This window comes from Lolium rigidum, chromosome 2 (assembly GCF_022539505.1).
Source record: "Lolium rigidum isolate FL_2022 chromosome 2, APGP_CSIRO_Lrig_0.1, whole genome shotgun sequence".
Classification (NCBI taxonomy): domain Eukaryota; kingdom Viridiplantae; phylum Streptophyta; class Magnoliopsida; order Poales; family Poaceae; genus Lolium; species Lolium rigidum.
In genome coordinates, this window is record NC_061509.1 from 247,491,925 (window position 1) to 247,512,557 (window position 20,633).

At 44.4% G+C, this 20,633-nt stretch overlaps 1 protein-coding gene across 1 annotated transcript; it reads left to right on the plus strand.

Moving 5' to 3' along the window:
- The first annotated feature begins 1,045 nt into the window (after positions 1-1,045).
- LOC124690736 lies at positions 1,046-20,594 on the plus strand. The gene is made up of 5 exons (XM_047224082.1): positions 1,046-1,379; positions 16,255-16,672; positions 16,774-16,904; positions 17,862-17,945; positions 20,505-20,594. Exons 1-5 carry the CDS (start codon positions 1,046-1,048, stop codon positions 20,570-20,572), a joined length of 1,035 nt encoding a protein of 344 aa, XP_047080038.1. The 3' UTR covers positions 20,573-20,594.
- Positions 20,595-20,633: the final 39 nt, after the last annotated feature.

Consider the following 20,633-nt stretch of genomic DNA (forward strand, 5'->3'; position numbering starts at 1 on the left):
AACCTTTCAGTAAAAATATTTTCATATGTACATGAAATCTGGATCAAAAAACATTAGGATATAATTAAAACAACTTTTCTCCTCAACGAGTTTACGGTTTATTTGAACGGACATAGGATCTAGACCTGGAAAACACCATGTACAAAAATAAACATTTACTCGGTTCACTTGAATGGTAAAAAAACAAAATCCATCCACATCGGAAAAATAGGAGCTGAAGAAATCAGGATCGGAAAAAAAATCTCCACGCGTTTGCCTGGCCCCAACTTCTTCTTCCTCCGCCGACGCCACCTGCAGAACAAAAAAGATTGTGAACAACAGAACCCGAATCTGAAAAGAAATATCTTCGAGAGGACACAGAAGAGATTTCTTAATTATCTCGTAAAGTACCCAGAAACAGGCTCGTGGACAAGCACCGATCGCAGTCGTGGACAGCCAAAGTTCAGAAGGTGAGATAAGTGTAAAAAATTAGAACAAACAGATGAAACGGAGATGGTCAACCAAGAAAAATTCAGTACGTAGGGGGCAGATCTTAAGCATCGATTACAACCTGAAAATCTCATTCTCTTCCAAGGTCACAAATAGAAACAATATGTGGATCTAGATCAGCAACGCTCTTTTGGATGTGCAAATACAACAAGAATCCTAACAGGCTCAAGAAAAAATTCAGGCAGGAACACAGCTGAAAGTCTTTCGAGTTTTTTATTCCAGAATAGCACGTCAAACTTGCGCCAGAAATTTCAGCGGAAAAGCAACCCACTTGTACCTCCGAATTAGGAACACACTTACACCAGAAAATCAACACATAAATTAGATCTGGATCGAGAACACAGATCGGCAACCGTCAAAAGCAAAAAAAAAAAAAAACCGAAAGGACCTGATTACCTCAAACAGATCGGCAAAAATAAAGATGGAGCTGACTAGATCGACAAAAAAGGCCAAACGGATCTGACTAGACATGGAGCTATGGGTCCTCCACCGACAGTTCCAACGCGATTCCTCAATCCTCAGGCCTAGTGCCCGTGTGATTCCTCAATCCTCGGAAATGGAATGGAGGCCGGCGACGAAGGGGAGCCAGGCGGCCAGCAGAGGTCGGTGTCGCGGCGCGCACGGCTGGGAGAAGACGACGGACTCTGAAAGCTCCTTGTCAGCTCGCCTGGAAGAAAGCTCCTTGTCAGCTCGCCTGGAAGAATACGACATCGGTGGTGTAGTAGAAGGCAGGGAAGGACTGGGCGTGTGTGGTCTGCCGGAGGTAGGGGATGGGCAGAGGCCGAGCTGGGCTGGAGCGCGGCTCCTGCCAGAGGTGGAGGATGGGCGGAAGCCAGCGTGCTGCATGCACGACGCGGGGATGGAGCCGAGGCCGGGCTGGGCCACTACGCGTGCGGCGTCTGCGGGAGAGTGAGGCAGAGGGGATGTGGGGATGAGGTCGTCGAACCGGTTGTTTCAGTGCCCTTTTCTATCTGTAGTGGACTAACGGCGTTAATTTGTGACGCGTAAGGAAAACCGTCCATAGGGTTGATCAGTGGTCAGATGGGGGTGCGTAGCTACCACCCATGGTAGCCAGCTATTTCCCATATATATATATATATATATATATATATATATATATATATATGAGGTTGTAGATATTAGTCGTAAACTTACTCAAACTTAAATAACATTGAATTAGGAAAAAGATAACCGGAGTTATTTTGACTGACGGGATGTCACAATCACTAATCAAACATAATTGTGGGAAACTGAAATCTATTCAAGAAAATGGGAGAAATAATGTACTCCGTATCAAAAACAAAATTAATTATACTCCCTCCGGTTCATATTAATTTACTCTAATATGGATGTATCTAGACACATTTTAGTTCTAGATACATCCATATTGAAGTCAAATAATATGAATTTTAGGAAGTACCATTTTGCAGATTGTTCACCGATATAAATAAAGAACTGTTTGATCTGCATGTAGGTACATCCAATCAAGGCTTTTTCCCCAAGCTCTAGAAAATACCGGTGGGCACATGTATTACCCGTTCGCAAAACGCCAATCCAAATTTCGGCTAAGTTTTTCAAAAAAAAAACTTAAATTTATTTCAAATATATCAAAGGTCATCCAATTTTACACAAATTTTTGTAAACACCGGCCAATGCTTTCTTACACCGATAGGTACCCAAAAAATCCAGTTATCGGTAAGATTACAGCCAAGAACTAAAACTCTGCATCGGATTGATCAGATTTTACACATAATAATTATTAATAGCATCACTATTAATAGGGAAGATTTATATTAAAATATAAGCTACGCATGTAATTACAAACGATTTTTCTTCTATTTTTCTGTTTCTATGTTAACATTTGAGATACTTGTTAATTACATCCATATTCTGCAGTGGCATAGAGTTACTAATTCAGGAATGCATTCACATACGGAGTATACTATGTTTGCTGATGACTGATTAGTACTAATTCGTTGCAAGCAACGGCTCATTCATATTCAGACAAAGGATGTGATCGTTAAGTCATATACTTATGAAAGTCCTTATGCATCTCTCTGATGCAGATGGTGGGGGTCTCTCGTCCTCCTTTTGGAGCAAAAATCAATTAGTTATATATGAAACAATGGGTGTAAAAGGTTATCAAAAAGGGTGCCTTCATAGTGCTACGTTATCTTTTGATGTACTGGTTAATTACATCCATATTCTGCAGTGGCGTAGAGTTACAAATTCAGGAATGCAATCACATACTGAGCATACTATGTTTGTTGGTGACTAATTCGTACTAATTCATTGCAAGCAACGGTTCATTCATATTCAGCAAAAGGGGGTGTGATCATTAAGTCATTTATGAAAGGTAAAATATAAACAAGGTAGTTCATGAAATAACTTCATTTATTAAGGCAGTGTATCATGCAATGCAACATAAGGACTGAAAAAATACCATTTGCGGTGTCCCAGAAGTACGTCGAGCCGTCAGTTTCGTCCACCGCAAAAACGTGGCCACCGAGTTCAATGGCATCACAGTACTTTGGATAATCAGATGCATGTGTAAGGGCCTCCAGCATTCTCCAGTCGCCACCCCCTTCAAGGTAGAAAATCGTTTTGTCGAACAAGGCGATGAGCTTGTAATCTGCGTACCTCCCACTTTTGTGGGCACTTGGCAGATTACAATCTTCAACAAATTAATTACTGGACCCCAGTTAAAACAGTATGCAGGTTGATATGAAACACTAGTATCATCAACGGCTCTATCATCAATCTTCGAAGCAGGTAGGGATGGAAGGGTGATATGTCGCTCGGTGTAGACGTTCACGAGGCACCACTGGCACCCATGATGATCGGCGGCGGCGATCCAGTCGCCGTTCGCGCCAACCCATTTTCTGTCGTGCATGAACGGTAGGGCGATAGAACGGCGAGGTCGTACACGATATCATGCAGACGAGATGATGTCGCCACGTCCCAGTGTTCATCGAACCAATAAGCAGGCGGAGGCATCAGCAGGCAGGGTTCATCCCAATGGTGCATCTTACCTTCATCCTTGCCGATCTGGTCGTAGAGCTCCCTGGAACATGCGGCAAGTCGGACGGTTACAACGTCCAGATGCGCAATGATGAGGTCGATGTTGTCGCCGGTGAGAGCCTCCAAGTGGCCGTCCCCGCCGCCCCGTCTGTAAGAGCAAAAGTCATACCCCAAGTTTTGTGTGTTTGATGACAACACTTGAGTAATCTCACCGTGTGCCTTGAGTATCATTGTTTGATTTGCAAGTACACGGTGACCTCGCCGGACGCCTCAAGATCGGAAGACTGAAGCGTAGTTGATAGGTTTTCTGGTTTTATGTGTGTTTAGCGAGGTAACAAAGTTGGAGAGAAAAAGGGAAGAAAACCAGTTTTAGCCAGGCCGGTACTACTAGTACCTGTAGCGGTAGTACCGCTACCCCTATAGGTACCGATGTCGGTACCGCTCTGAGTTCTACGCTGAATTCGTCCCACAGAACGAGTTGCGGTACCTCTGCAGTACCTGGAGCGGTAGTACCCCTCACGGTACAGCTTGCGGTAACGTAACGCGTTACGGTCGTACCGCTCCGGTACCGCCCTGGTACCGCTCTGGATCCAGTAAGGTCTGGACCCTATTGCGGTACCTCGAGCGGTACCTCGGGCGGTAGTACCGCTCTGCGTCCTTTGACCAGATCTGGATCGAATTTGAACTCAGAGCGGTAGTACCGCTTACCCCAAAGCGGTAGTACCGCTCAGGCCAAAACTGGACATAACGCTTGGATTTGGAGGAGCCTATTTAAGGGCCCCTTCTTCCCCACCCGATTTTATCTCTTCCCCTTCTCTCTCCTCCATTGTTGCTGAGCTTAATTCTTGAGGATCTCCTTCCCCCTCCAACCAATCTTGCCCTAATTTTGAGGATAGGTGGAGGAGACCCCGATCTATAGTTCTACCAAGAGAGATTTCACAAATACTAGCTATTCCTTAGTGGATCTTGGTGGTAGGGTTCCTTTGGTGGATCTTGGAGAAGATTTCCTTTGGTGGAGCATTGGGGAGTTCCTTTGGTGGAGCCTTGGAGAGTTCCTTTGGTGGAGCCTTGGAGATTTTCTAGGTGGAGCATTGGAGGAGTTCCTATGGTGGAGCATTGGTGATGGATTCCTATGGTGGAGCATTGGAGATGAGCAGCTATGGAGCCTAGCTTGGTGATGTACTAGCTCCATAGGGTGTTGGGAGCATCCTTGTGTGTGTGGAGCTCGCCCCAACCTTGTGAAGGAATCACCGCCTCGACCGGTGCCTTAGTGGAAGAGGGAGAGCACCTCCGTGGAGCTCTCTCGAGGAAGAGGGTGAGGCCTTCCTTCGTGGTGTGGCCGCCTAGTCTCTTGTGTGAGACTAGCACCTCCTCAACGCAGACGTACCTCCTTTAGTGGAGGGAACCGCGGGAAACAAACCTCGACTCGCCTCGCGCCCCCCCGGTTGTCTCGCTCCTTACTTTCTTTATCTTGTTGATTCCTTTACTTGTTGCACATGCTCTTGCTTCATTGTAGGATCACCCCCATTGCTAAAAGTCACACCTTTACCTTCCGTTGCATAAAACTTGAAAAAGACTAAAAATTGCCGTAGCGCCATTCACCTCCCCCCCCTCTTGTTCGCTACGATCCGTTCAAGTGGTATCAGAGCGAGGTTTTCTTGCTCGGGCTTTACCGCCTAAGAAATGTCCGAACAAGAGATGGTTGTGAATGGGTCACCTTCCCTTGAGCCACCCGCTCCATCATCTCCCATCGATAGCACTACGGCTACGTTGGATGACCTCAAGAAATTGGAGTCATCCATCGCTGCCCAAATGAAGGCGATGATGATGGAGTTGGTGGTTCAAAAACCAAACCCTCCACCAATAGCAAGTGCCGAGGATCCGCCACCAAAAGCTAACACCCTTCCTCTTGTTGATTTTGTCGCGGAAGCGACAAAAGATTCACAAAAGGAAGGGGTTGGGGATACCGGCACTTCAACAAAAGGGAAGGATGATGACACACCGGTAGCGGAATGTCAAGGGGGTTATCATGCGGTGCCACCACCAAATGATTACACCATCAACGTTCCGATACCGATGCCGCATATCTTGTCGCATGATTCTCCACCGTTACTCGAGTCAAACAACTTTGAGAATTGGCAATTCTTAATGCGTTCACATGTGCGCAGCGCTTCTACCGAGCTTTGGCGTATCATTGAGGAGGGCTATTCACCACGAGATCCCAAGAAGATGACACGAAGATATGTGGTGGATGACCAACTCAACGCCACCGCCATCAACATGATTCATATGGCCATCTCCCCAAGGACCGCGCTCATATCCGCTTGATCAAGACCGCCAAGGAAGCATGGGACAAACTTCAGAAGCTCTTCCTCGGCAATGCAAGCATCCAAAGCTCTCGTTTTGATGAAGTGAACAACATGGCCGACAATTTCGTCATGATTGAAGGAGAGACCCCCGAAGAGATGTATCGGCGCCTCATCGCTCTTGCCGTACAAATGCAAGATCTTGGAGCAACGTTCGTGGATGACCATTGGATCAAGCGCAAGTTCTACAACACTCTCCTCCCTTATGAGGAAGTGAAGTTGACGGCCATCCGCTAAAACGCCTCCTTCCGTGCTATGACATCCGATGAAGTCCTTAGCGAAGTCATCGCTTTGGACATCTCCAAGAAGAATGCGGAGGATCTTGTTGCTCGCGCCCACAACTCCCGCAAGCCCAACCTCGCGTTGAAGATGAGGGTGCATTAAGCTAGTGAAAGTGATGAGGATCCCGTTGAGTGGGGTTCGGATGATCTCAAGTTCAACTACCATGAGCACATGGCTCTCGCCGCCAAGAAGTTTTGGGATGGAAACATGTCACAAAACACAAGACCAAGAAGATCACGTGATTCTCCAAGAAGACCCTCCAAGAGCCCAAGAGAAAGGACAAGGGGAAGAACATGCTACAATTGCGGTGACAAGAACCATTTTGTCGCGGATTGTACGTTTGAGAGAAGAGAAGATCATGGTGGAAGGCTTATCCCAAAGGATAGGTACAAGCCACACTCCAAAGGATTCTGCAAGTTCTCCCCAAGGTTCGATGACGACAAGGTCTCCTCCAACAAGAAGCCTAGAGCCTTCATCATCCGTGAAGAGTACACCTCCGATGAAGATGGGGAGCATGAGGACAAGCACTCCAACAAGGAAGGAGAGGGAGTGGCCGCCATCTCCATTTCCACTCCCTCTACCTCCCTCTTCGACTCTCCAAATGAGAACCTCGTCACCAACAATGCACGGTGTCTCATGGCAAAGGTATCCACGGAGGTAAAATCCCATTCCAAACCATCATCTTCGACTAACGTCTCATATATTGATGATGCCACTAGTCTCACCGTTAAACGTGAGATTATGGGTTTGGATTCCTTGGATTCTTTTCTCACTAACATGAAGGGGGACACCAAGATTCATGTTGGGGCTCTCTTAGCCCAACTTGGTGCGGCACAAGATCTTATCGAGAAGAGGGAGAAGTTGGAGAGGGAAGCGGCCTATGAGCTTTCCAATCTCAAGGAGGAGCTTGATGATGAAAGGAACCTTCGCATGTCTCTTGAAGCTAGTGTCATTGTGCTTGAAGACAAGAATGAAGCTATTGTTTCACGTCTCACCAAGGATCGAGACCATGCTCTTGAGTTGGTTGGTGACCTCAAAAAGAAGATGCTCTTGCTCGAGGAAGCCAACAAAGCAAAAGACGATGAAGACCCCGATTCTTCCCATGATGAGCCTGTGGATCAAGTTACTTCCTTGAGGAGGCACAATGCCCTCCTCTTGGAAGTCAATGCTCTTCAAGAAGAAGCCTTGGATGAGTACTATCGCTTGTTCAAGGAGAAGACGTCATGTTGCAACCATGAAGAAGAAATTGCCGCTCTTGAGATCACCAAGGCCAAGCTATTGAGTTTGAGTAGCAAGCAAGAAGAGTCGTTGGAGGAGTGTCTCCGTATGAGCAAGGAGAAGGATACATGTTGTGATCATGAGGAGCAAATTGCCGCCTTGAAGAGAAGGGAAGACAAGCTCATGGAGATCAACTCCATGCAAGAAGAAACATTGAAGGAGTACTTTCCCTTAAGCAAGGACCGTGCATGTTGCACTCATGAAAGCGACATTGCCAAGATGGAAAATGACAAGCGCTTGCTCATGAAGTTGAACGCTCTCCAATAAAAAGCTTTGATGGAACACTTCCGGGTGAACAAGGCAAAGGAGGTCCAAGTGTTTGATATTTGCCATCCACACCCGGAGCATGAAGATGAAGTCAATCGCTTGAAGGCCAAGGTTGATAGACTCCAAGTTCAAGCCAAGTACTTGGAAGGAATCATTGAAGCTAAAGATGGAGCCAAAGAGGGCTCGTGGAATGAAGGAGGAGTGGCTACCAAGCCAAAGAGGAAGAGGAAGAGGAAGAGGAGGACCAAGAAGAAGATGGACAAGAAGAACATGGAGACCAACCGTGAAGGGAACAATGCTAGCTCAAGAAGGGATGGAGTGCCCAACTCCGCCTCGACGGGTTTCGCCGGCTCTAACAACCCTTCTCATGTTCTTTTTGTTGATTACTATGGACATATTCGTGCTCGCTTTATTGGTCCTCAAAAGGACAATGTTGATTGGACTATTTGGGTTCCCAAACCCCTTGTTACTAACATGCTAGGACCCATTGAAAAATGGGTACCTAAATCCAAGACTTGATTCCTTGTAGGACTATGCTTCCGGTGGCGCTAAATGGGTGGTTGATAGTGGAGCCACAAGTCATATGACCGGAAGCAAGGATATTGTTGTCGACCTCGGGCCTTCTCTCTCTACCGTTTCATATGGCGACAACACGTGCTCTAAGGTATTGGGTCTTGGCAAGGTGGTGGTAACACCCGACATCTCACTTGTGAATGTCCTCCTTGTCGAGACCCTTGGTTACAACTTACTCTCCGTTCATCAAATTGCTCGTATGGGTTTATGCACATTCTTTGATGAACATATGGTGGTCCTCTTGTGGAGCAAGACACTCAATGTAGCTTTTGTTGGATATGTAGAGAACGGTTTGTATGTTGTTGATTTCTCCGGAAAGACAACGTCTTCCGCTCTTTGCCTATTCGCCAAAGGTGACAAGGGTTGGTTATGGCATCGCCGACTAGCCCATGTCAACATGAGGACTTTGCAAAGTCTCCACAAGGGTGGCCACATTCTCGGACTAAAAGAAGATGTCTCTTTTTGCAAGGATTGTGTTTGTAGGGCTTGCGTACAAGGAAAGATGCATGGAGCTCCTCACAAGGCCAAGACCATTATCTCTACCACAAGATGCTTGGAGCTCCTACATGTTGATCTCTTTGGTCCACTGATACGTCTCCGACGTATCGATAATTTCTTATGTTCCATGCTACATTATTGATGATATCTACATGTTTTATGCATACTTTATGTCATATTTATGCGTTTTCCGGAACTAACCTATTGACGAGATGCCGAAGGGCCGCTTGTCGTTTTCTGCTGTTTTTGGTTTCAGAAATCCTAGTAAGGAAATATTCTCGGAATTGGACGAAATCAACGCCCAGGGTCCTATTTTGCCCGGAAGCATCCAAAACACCCGAGAGTCGTCAGAGGGGGGCCACAGGCCCACCAGACCATAGGCCGGCGTGGCCTGGGGGTGGCCCGCGTCCCCCTAGGGTGTCGTCGCCTCGTTGACCTTCTGACGCCTCCTCTTCGCCTATAAGAAGCCCCTCGACCTAAAACCTCGAGACGGAAAAGCCACGGTACGAGAAACCTTCCAGAGCCGCCGCCATCGCGAAGCCAAGATCTGGGGGACAGGACTCTCTGTTCCGGCACGCCGCCGGGACGGGGAAGTGCCCCCGGAAGGCTTCTCCATCGACACCACCGCCATCTCCATCAACGGTGCTGTCTCCCATGAGGAGGGAGTAGTTCTCCATCGAGGCTCGGGGCTGTACCGGTAGCTATGTGGTTCATCTCTCTCCTATGTACTTCAATACAATAATCTCATGAGCTGCCTTACATGATTGAGATTCATATGATGATGCTTGTAATCTAGATGTCGTTATGCTAGTCAAGTGAATTTTACTTATGTGATCTCCGGAGACTCCTTGTCCCACGTGTGTAAAGGTGACGAGTGTGTGCACCGTGTGGGTCTCTTAGGCTATATTTCACGAGAATACTTATTCACCGTTATGAATGGCATAGTGAAGTGCTTATTTATATCTCTTTATGATTGCAATGTGTTTTGTATCACAATTCATCTATGTGCTACTCTAGTGATGTTATTAAAGTAGTTTATTCCTCCCGCACGGTGTAATGGTGACAAGTGTGTGCATCCGTGTTAGTACTTGGCGTAGGCTATGATTGTGATCTCTTGTAGATTATGAAGTTAACTATTGCTATGATGGTATTGATGTGATCTATTCCTCCTACATAGTGTGAAGGTGACAAGTGTGCATGCTATGTTAGTACTTGGTTTAGTTGTGTTGATCTGTCATGCACTCTAAGGTTATTTAAATATGAACATTGAATATTGTGGAGCTTGTTAACTCCGGCATTGAGGGTTCGTGTAATCCTACGCAATTAGTGGTGTTCATCATCCAACAAGAGAGTGTAGAGTATGCATTTATCTATTCTGTTATGTGATCAAAGTTGAGAGTGTCCACTAGTGAAAGTATGATCCCTAGGCCTTGTTCCTAAATACTGCTATCGCTGCTTGTTTACTGTTTTACTATATCTGTACTGCCTGCAATATTACCACCATCAACCACACGCCAGCAAGCACTTTTCTGTTGCTGTTGCTACTGCTCATACTTATTCATACCACCTGTATTTCACTATCTCTTCGCCGAACTAGTGCACCTATTAGGTGTGTTGGGGACACAAGAGACTTCTTTCTTTGTGGTTGCAGGGTTGCATGAGAGGGATATCTTTGACCTCTTCCTCCCTGAGTTCGATAAACCTTGGGTGATCCACTTAAGGGAAACTTGCTCGCTGTTCTACAAACCTCTCGCTCTTGGAGGCCCAACACTGTCTACGAGGAAAAGGAGGGGCGTAGACATCAAGCTATTTTCCGGCGCCGTTGCCGGGGAGGAAAGGTAAAAGGCACTCATACTCCGGTTCCGGTGTAACGTACTTTTCAGGCGCCATTGTGTGTGTGCTCGAAGCTATTTCCTTTAGATCCTGCAATTGCATCTTTTTGTTTCTTGTTTACACTAGTTAGGCATAATGGAAAACAACAAAAATATGAGAGATCTTTATGAACTTTATCTTGAATTAGGACATGATGTGTTTGAAGAGAGAATTAAAAAACTCATGGAACTTTATATGCATGCTAATGGGAATGTTATTAATATGAATGCTTTGAACACTATTGTTGCTAATGCTATGGAAAATTCTAAGCTTGGGGAAGCTGGTTTTGATGAGCATGATCTTTTTAGTCCCCCGGGCATTGAGGAGGAAATTTACCTTGATGATACTTTACCTCCTATTTATGATGATTATAATGATAGTAGTCTTTTGGTACCGCCTGTTATGGAGGATAAATTTGATTATGATTACAATATGCCTCCTATATTTGATGATGAGAATAATAATGAGAGCTACTTTGTTGAATTTGCTCCCACTACAACTAATAAAATTGATTATGCTTATGTGGAGAGTAATAATTTTATGCATGAGACTCATGATAAGAATGTTTCATTTGATAGTTATATTGTTGAGTTTGCTCATGATGCTACTGAAAGTTATTATGATAGAGGAAAATATGGTTGTAGAAATTTTCATGTTACTAAAATGCCTCTCTATGTGCTGAAATTTTTGAAGCTACACTTGTTTTATCTTCCTGATCTTGTCATTTTGCTCTTCATGAATTTATTTGTGTACAAGATTCCTTTTCATAGGAAGCATGTTAGGCTTAAATTTGTTTTGAATTTGCCTCTTGATGCTCTCTTCTGCTTCAAATACTATTTCTTGCGAGTGCATCATTAAAATTGCTGAGCCCATCTTAATGGCTATAAAGAAAGAACTTCTTGGGAGATAACCCATGTGTTTATTTTGCTACAGTAATTTGTTTTATATTTGTGTCTTGGAAGTTGTTTACTACTGTAGCAACCTCTCCTTATCTTAGTTTTGTGTTTTGTTGTGCCAAGTAAAGTCGTTGATAGTAAGGTTGATACTAGATTTGGATTACTGCGCGAGAAACAGATTTGTTTGCTGTCACGAATCTGGGCAAAATTCTCTGTAGGTAACTCAGAAAATTATGCCAATTTACGTGAGTGATCCTCAGATATGTACGCAACTTTCATTCAATTTGAGCATTTTCATTTGAGCAAGTATGGTGCCCTTTTAAAATTCGTCTTTACGGACTGTTCAGTTTTGACAGATTCTGCCTTTTATTTCGCATTGCCTCTTTTGCTATGTGGGATGGATTTCTTTGTTCCATTGACTTCCAGTAGCTTTGAGCAATGTCCAGAAGTGTTAATAATGATTGTGTCACCTCTGAACATGTGAGTTTTTGATTATGCACTAACCCTCTAATGAGTTTGTTTCGAGTTTGGTGTGGAGGAAGTTTTCAAGGATCAAGAGAGGGAGATGATACAACATGATCAAGGAGAGTGAAAGCTCTAAGCTTGGGGATGCCCCGGTGGTTCACCCCTGCATATATCAAGAAGGCTCAAGCGTCTAAGCTTGGGGATGCCCAAGGCATCCCCTTCTTCATCGACAAATTATCAGGTTCCTTCTCTTGAAACTATATTTTTATTCGGCCACATCTTATGTACTTTGCTTGGAGCGTCTGTTTGCTTTTGTTTTTGTTTTTGTTTGAATAAATTCTTGTGTGGGAGAGAGACACGCTCCGCTGGTTCATATGAACACATGTGTTCTTAGCTTTTAATGTTCACGGCGAAGGTTGAAACTGCTTCGTTAATTTGTTATATGGTTGGAAACGGGAAATGCTACATGTAGTAATTGGTAAAATGTCTTGGATAATGTGATACTTGGCAATTGTTGTGCTCATGGTTAAGCTCTTGCATCATATACTTTGCACCCATTAATGAAGAAATACATAGAGCTTGCTAAAATTTGGTTTGCATAATTGGTCTCTCTAAGGTCTAGATAATTTCTAGTATTGAGTTTGAACAACAAGGAAGACGGTGTAGAGTCTTATAATGTTTACAATATGTCTTTTATGTGAGTTTTGCTTCACCGGTTCATCCTTGTGTTTGTTTCAAATAACCTTGCTAGCCAAAACCTTGTATCGAGAGGGAATACTTCTCATGCATCCAAAATCCTTGAGCCAACCACTATGCCATTTGTGTCCACCATACCTACCTACTACATGGTATTTCTCCGCCATTCCAAAGTAAATTGCTTGAGTGCTACCTTTAAATTTCCATTCTCTACCTTTACAATATATAGCTCATGGGACAAATAGCTTAAAAACTATTGTGGTATTGAATATTTACTTATGCACTTTATCTCTTATTAAGTTGCTCGTTGTGCGATAACCATGTTCACTGGGGACGCCATCAACTACTCTTTGTTGAATTTCATGTGAGTTGCTATGCATGTTCGTCTTGTCTGAAGTAAGGGCGATCTACCAACTTATGGTTAGAGCATGCATATTGTTAGAGAAGAACATTGGGCCGCTAACTAAAGCCATGATCCATGGTGGAAGTTTCAGCTTTGGACATATATCCTCAATCTCATATGAGAAAAATAATTGTTGCTACATGCTTATGCATAAAAGAGGAGTCCATTATCTCGTTGTCTATGTTGTCCCGGTATGGATGTCTAAGTTGAGAATAATCAATAGCGAGAAATCCGATGCGAGCTTTCTCCTTAGACCCTTGTACAGGCGGCATAGAGGTACCCCTTTGTGACACTTGGTTAAAATATGTGCATTGCGATAATCCCGGTAATCCAAGCTAATTAGGACAAGGTGCGGGCACTATTAGTATACTATGCATGAGACTTGCAACTTGTAAGATATAATTTACATAACACATATGCTTTATTACTACCGTTGACAAAATTGTTTCTTGTTTTCAAAATCAAAGCTCTAGCACAAATATAGCAATCGATGCTTTCCTCTTTGAAGGGCCTTTCTTTTACTTTTATGTTGAGTCAGGTCACCTATCTCTCTCCACCTCAAGAAGCAAACACTTGTGTGAACTGTGCATTGATTCCTACATACTTGCATATTGCACTTGTTATATTACTTTGCATTGACAATTATCCATGAGATATACATGTTACAAGTTGAAAGCAACCACTGAAACTTAATCTTCCTTTGTGTTGTTTCAATGCCTTTACTTTGAATTATTGCTTTATGAGTTAACTCTTATGCAAGACTTATTGATGCTTGTCTTGAAAGTACTATTCATGAAAAGTCTTTGCTATATGATTCATTTGTTTACTCATGTCATTTACATTGTTTGGATCGCTGCATTCATTACATGTGTTTACAATAGTATGATCAAGGTTATGATGGCATGTCACTCCGTAAATTATCTTTGTTATCGTTTACCTGCTCGTGACGAGCAGAAACTAAGCTTGGGGATGCTAATACGTCTCCGACGTATCGATAATTTCTTATGTTCCATGCCACATTATTGATGATATCTACATGTTTTATGCATACTTTATGTCATATTTATGCGTTTTCCGGAACTAACCTATTGACGAGATGCCGAAGGGCCGCTTGCTCGTTTCTGCTGTTTTTGGTTTCGAAATCCTAGTAAGGAAATATTCTCGGAATTGGACGAAATCAACGCCCAGGGTCCTATTTTGCCCGGAAGCATCCAGAACACCCGAGAGTCGTCAGAGGGGGGCCACAGGCCCACCAGACCATAGGCCGGCGCGGCCTGGGGGTGGCCCGCGCCCCCCTATGGTGTCGTCGCCTCGTTGACCTTCTGACGCCGCCTCTTCGCCTATAAGAATCCCCTCGACCTAAAACCTCGAGACGGAAAAGCCACGGTACGAGAAACCTTCCAGAGCCGCCGCCATCGCGAAGCCAAGATCTGGGGGACAGGACTCTCTATTCCGGCACGCCGCCGGGACGGGGAAGTGCCCCCGGAAGGCTTCTCCATCGACACCACCGCCATCTCCATCAACGCTGCTGTCTCCCATGAGGAGGGAGTAGTTCTCCATCGAGGCTCGGGGCCGTACCTGGTAGCTATGTGGTTCATCTCTCTCCTATGTACTTCAATACAATAATCTCATGAGCTGCCTTACATGATTGAGATTCATATGATGATGCTTGTAATCTAGATGTCGTTATGCTAGTCAAGTGAATTTTACTTATGTGATCTCCGGAGACTCCTTGTCCCACGTGTGTAAAGGTGACAGTGGGTGCACCGTGTGGGACTCTTAGGCTATATTTCACAGAATACTTATTCACTGTTATGAATGGCATAGTGAAATGCTTATTTATATCTCTTTATGATTGGAATGTGTTTTGTATCACAATTCATCTATGTGCTACTCTAGTGATGTTATTAAAGTAGTTTATTCCTCCTGCACGGTGCAATGGTGACAGTGTGTGCATCCGTGTTAGTACTTGGGGTAGGCTATGATTGTGATCTCTTGTAGATTATGAAGTTAACTATTGCTATGATGGTATTGATGTGATCTATTCCTCCTACATAGTGTGAAGGTGACAGTGTGCATGCTATGTTAGTACTTGGTTTAGTTGTGTTGATCTCGTCATGCACTCTAAGGTTATTTAAATATGAACATTGAATATTGTGGAGCTTGTTAACTCCAGCATTGAGGGTTCGTGTAATCCTACGCAATTAGTGGTGTTCATCATCCAACAAGAGAGTGTAGAGTATGCATTTATCTATTCCGTTATGTGATCAAAGTTGAGAGTGTCCACTAGTGAAAGTATGATCCCTAGGCCTTGTTCCTAAATACTGCTATCGCTGCTTGTTTACTGTTTTACTATATCTGTACTGCCTGCAATATTACCACCATCAACCACACGCCAACAAGCACTTTTCTAGTGCTGTTGCTACTGCTCATACTTATTCGTACCACCTGTATTTCACTATCTCTTCGCCGAACTAGTGCACCTATTAGGTGTGTTGGGGACACAAGAGACTTCTTGCTTTGTGGTTGCAGGGTTGCATGAGAGGGATATCTTTGACCTCTTCCTCCCTGAGTGTAACATCGCAAGTGAGCTACCCTTTTAGTTTTGCAAGTTTGTGCATCATATTGCATTCATGCATCTCATCATGTCACTTTTGGTTCTTATAAAATTGCATTTGGTTTTATTTTGCATTTCTTTTTGACGTGTTGTTTTCTCTCTCCTTGTTTTACCTCTATCTCACTTGAGATGTTCCAACCTTCAAGCCTACCTATCCTATTCCTAATACTTGACCACTTTTTAAAAAGGTCATGCCAAAACCTCTAGTAAATATGGGTTAATATTATACCCTCTCCTTAATCTCTTATTTTATAATTATTCAACATAATAATCAACTTTTTGGTTTAATAAAATACTTTGCTTGGGTTAACCCAAACCAACAGTGAATTAAAATTATTTACAAATCTTCCTCTTATCCTAATTCAAAATGGTTTTGGTTTTGGTTTGAATAAAAATCAGAAAAGAACTTAAATAAAATGGAAAAGAAAGGAGACTAGGCCTTTTCCTATTTCTACCTGGACGCCCAGTCCAGCTGTACAAGTCAGCTCCTGTTCTTCTCTCTTCTTTCCGTCAGAAAACCAGCGCCGTGAGCATCTCCTAATCTTTCTTCTCACGGTCACCTGCCCAGCTCCTCTATCCTTCTCCCCTTCCTCCAAATCAAGCCACAAACCCTAGACTTCTTCCTCTGCGCCGCCCCTCTGCTCCTTTCTGATTCTCCACAAAAATCAGAGAGGGACTTCGGGAGAAAGTCTTCAGTTTCATCAGACAAAACCGCTAAGAAATCCTGCCGGAGATCGCCGTCCTTGCCGTTGTTGTTCGCCGCTGCTCGCTGCGCCGAGCGCGGGGATGGAGCCGCCGTGGTGCCCTCTTCCTCCTCGCTGAACCGGAGCCGGAGCTGCTCGAGGACGCTGCCGCCACCAAGACGTACCTGGAGCGCCGCCGTGTACGCCAACGACCTCCGTCTCGCCCCGCCGTCGTCTCCATCCTCCCCAACCTCTCCCTCGACGTGGTGAGCTCCGCCTAAGTTCCCTGTCGTTCTCCCGTTCATCTCTTTCGATTTCTCGCGCTGACGCCGTCGTCCGCGTCCGATTCTGTTGTTCGCCGCTGCAGCTCGTCGTTGTGCCACCAGAGGCGCAGCAGCCGTCGATCTTGGTCGAGTTTCCCTGTTTCCTTCAAAGGACCAAGCCCCTCTCTTCAATCATCTACTGGTCCAGCTGCTAGCCGGTTAAATCTGCACGAAGGTGAGGCTCGAATTGTTGTCTGTCACCGGCGCGCAAGGTGCCCTTTTTATTTCTGTGCAGTTCTGAAATCAGATTCAGTTAGCTGCTGTTTATTTTTCAGTTAGCTTTTCGTTAGCACTTCCCAGCTGTTACCCTGGTTATTCCAAAATGATATCTATCCTAGCTAGCTGTAGCACTTGTGCGATTGTCTGGAAGCTGGAGATCAAACTCCATCTGGTCTCAATTAGCTGTAGCGTCTTGTTCCGTCTCTGGTTCTTTTTCAGTTTCAGAGCACTGTTTCACGTATCACTTCAGTATCCTGTCTCCAGTTTCTGTAGCTGCATATGACTTCTTTTGCTTCCGGTAGCATGTAGTTTAACCAGGACGTATCTAGCTCAGTTGGTCAGTTCACTTGAGCGATCAGTGAGGTCCCAGTAACAAACCTGGATGCCTCTCTTTCTTTAACAAACCATCTCTTTTGTTTTGCTATACTGGTTCCCTGGTTGTCTAATACTTTTAAAAATCCAAACTTCAAATCTGTTAAGAACTGTGTAGTGACAGGGATTTGAATCATTTCACATCCTATCCTGGTACCAGATTATTCTTGAATAAATAATTTTGACCAAGTAAATAAAAACAGGTTTTAAAACTTAAAATTTGCATCAATCATATTTTGTGAATCGTATCTCCGATGACTATGAACTTTACAACAAAATCAATCGTTTTTCCGAGATGAATCCAAACATGAACTTTCCATGCATCATATGCCTTTCTATCTTTGCCAAATGGTTAATTCCACGATAACTAAATAATATGTGCGGGCAATTATTAACTATCTTGTCTAGCAGATTGCCCCACTTAATTTTGCTAAGCATGGTCCCTCTTGCATATCACATGCCATGCATCATATTGTCGCATTTCATTTCTTGTATTGATTATGTACTCTCTCTTGTATGTGTGTTTGGTTTTTCTCGTTAGACGCCGGTACCGAGGAGTACGGCGAGGAGTACGACTACTACCCCGAGGAGGATCGTGCCGGTTTCTCTTCTTCTGACTTGACAGGCGAGCACTTTTCCCTGCTACCTATTTTTCTGCTTTTGCCTCTTTACCTTACTGCTATCCTGGTGTGCCGTTCTTGTCACGTATCCTATCGCATGTCACCTATTGCAAGCCATAGACCCATACATATGTCCTACAACTGTTGTTTGGTTACAGGGTCAGCCATGCGAGTCGTAGGCTTGCTTAGTACCGTTATTACATTGCTACTATTATCGTTGTCATCATCGTTATCTAGTTGGGTTATATTTGTTGGGGGGTTCCGAGATACATGCTTATGGTTATATCTGTTCGATAAGATCACACCTTACTTATTCATGCTAATAATAAAATTGCTAAGTAGAGGCATCGGTGGGTCGACTGATTTTTCGTTTTGAACACGGCTCACTTGTGTCCACTAATATCTTAGGATCCCGAGTTCTTGTTATCCGATCCAAGACCGAGCGCACTAACCATACGTGGGGTTCGAGTGGGGCCTCCTCGACCAATTCTCGAACTCGCTTCCATTGTCCAAGTGCCACAATTAGTATTTGGTGTGTTTACTCTTTTATCGCGTGCATGCCAGCATGTTACTTATTTACTTTGGGAAGCCCTTAGGTGCCTTGTATCCCTTGCTTCTGGTATGCACGTATAGGTTGCGGTACGAGCGTTTATCGCATGTCGAAGCGGGTCATTCGCCCTGTGTGTGTTTTGACCCTCCGAAGCCGTGGTCGCAAACAGCTAGGTCCGCCTCGGAGACTCGGCCGAACTCCGTAACGGGTTTAACTTAGTTAGGTGGCTCTTGGACTTGGTCTGTGGTGAAGGGAGAGGTAGTGTCGTGATACTCTGCTTTGATCCAGTGAGGGTTGATCGAGCGTATGAGACCAGTAGTGCACCCCTGCAGGGTTACAATCTTTTCGAAAAGCCGTGTCCACGGTTATGGACGACTTGGAGAAGTGTTGCTTGATCATAGACAACTTTCACCCTTTACCTGCTAATTAACTTGCGTAGTAATTAGGAGAACTATAATAAAAACTGGTTAAAACTGTACACCGTGTGAGTGCTTTTGCATCTTCTTCCTGTAGCATGTAGAAGGGGGAATGCATCGGCTGAGTTATGTTTGTAGAGTTTTAGAACTGTTATATGCACGCTCTCTTATCTATATCTTGCAGACGGAAAGTTGAGAGTGTCTCTATAGGTTGTAGCGCAAGCTTTGTCTGCCGCTAAACCCACCATATAGCCGGCGAGCGCAGCCAATATTCTAAGTCTCGCCGGGTACGCGCCTTGGTACTCACCCTCGCTTTTCCTCTCTTTTTCCAGCAACCGTTGGCCCGATGTTTGCGAGTACGACAGGTTATGAGTATCCACCTGGACACTACTTTGTGGACTATGCTGAGGACAACTACGTCGAGTAGAGAGGACGCTCCTAAGGCAGCAGCCTGGGGCTTGCTGGATATGGATTCGACTGCTTTACTTATGGACTCTTAGTCCCATTTGCATCTTGTCTGTACTCAGACGTGTATTCGCTTCCGCATGATGTATTGATGTATTGTTGGGACATGTGTCCTCTGAGTGTCATTTGCTATCTTGCTCTATGAGCTTTGCTATATACTTATTTAACTCTTTTGTGTCGTAGAGTTAATGTTGTGATATCATCTGTGATGCTATGCCCTTGTAACCTGTGCACCGTGCGTGTTTCATATCGAGTGCACAGGGAAGGCGAGACACCTAGGCCTCGGATGCGTGTACGCCGTGGGCACTAGTTCCGCGTCCGTATTCCTACTCCTAGGGTCAACAACTTGGTGCTCCGACACGGATACGTATTCACGGGGGGTACTAGTTCCGTGATGCGTATCTAACTTCGGGGGCCGACAGACTTGGTATCAGAGCATGGACTGCCTTTAGGAGCCCTTGCAGCGGACGTAGTCATGTCTAGAACTAATACTTTAGTAGCTATATAGGAAAACTTTATGCGCGAGAGTAGGAATTCTTTTTATTTCTTACCCCATCCACCCTCCCTCTGGTAAGGAAGTGTAACGGATTTTACTCTCCTCTTACCTAAATTTCATCTAGGATTTCACGTCTTCGGGCTTCCGTAGTACCATAGATTGTTGTGTGGTTTTGTGTTGAGAAAATGTTGCTTCAATCCAATTTCTGTGTTACTTCATCAATCATGTTTCGGTTGAAAATTCTTTTCTTGCTCGTTGGCATAATCATGTTGAGTGGGTGTTGATTCCGGTGCTAATATCGAGTTCTTTTCTTCTACGGAGTTGTTCCTATCAAGTTCCTGTTTGTGTTATTCATCTTCCAATAAACATAACTTGGGTCGTGTTGACACTTGCCAATGTTAAAAACTTCAGTATAGCTACATACCACTATCTTGCGAGATTTGTGAAGTATTGTTTTGCTATCATTCTAATCTTCAATATGTTATGACTAGCTCTTGTGTACTTGAATTCATGTACCTTGATGATACCTATGTCATATTCATGTTTCTATCTTGCAAGTTGCAGTTTCTTCTAATGTACTTATGTTGGATTTTTATCCTACTGTGTACTAATCTGCAATCTTGATGTTTGTCATCAGGATGCCTCCAAGGCGCGCACCTCCGCCCCCTCCACCTCCACCTCTGGAAATTGGGCAAGCTCTGCTGAATGTGACTCAGATTCTAGCGCAGCTGGCCCAGAATCAGGCGCAGAACAATGAAGGGAATGG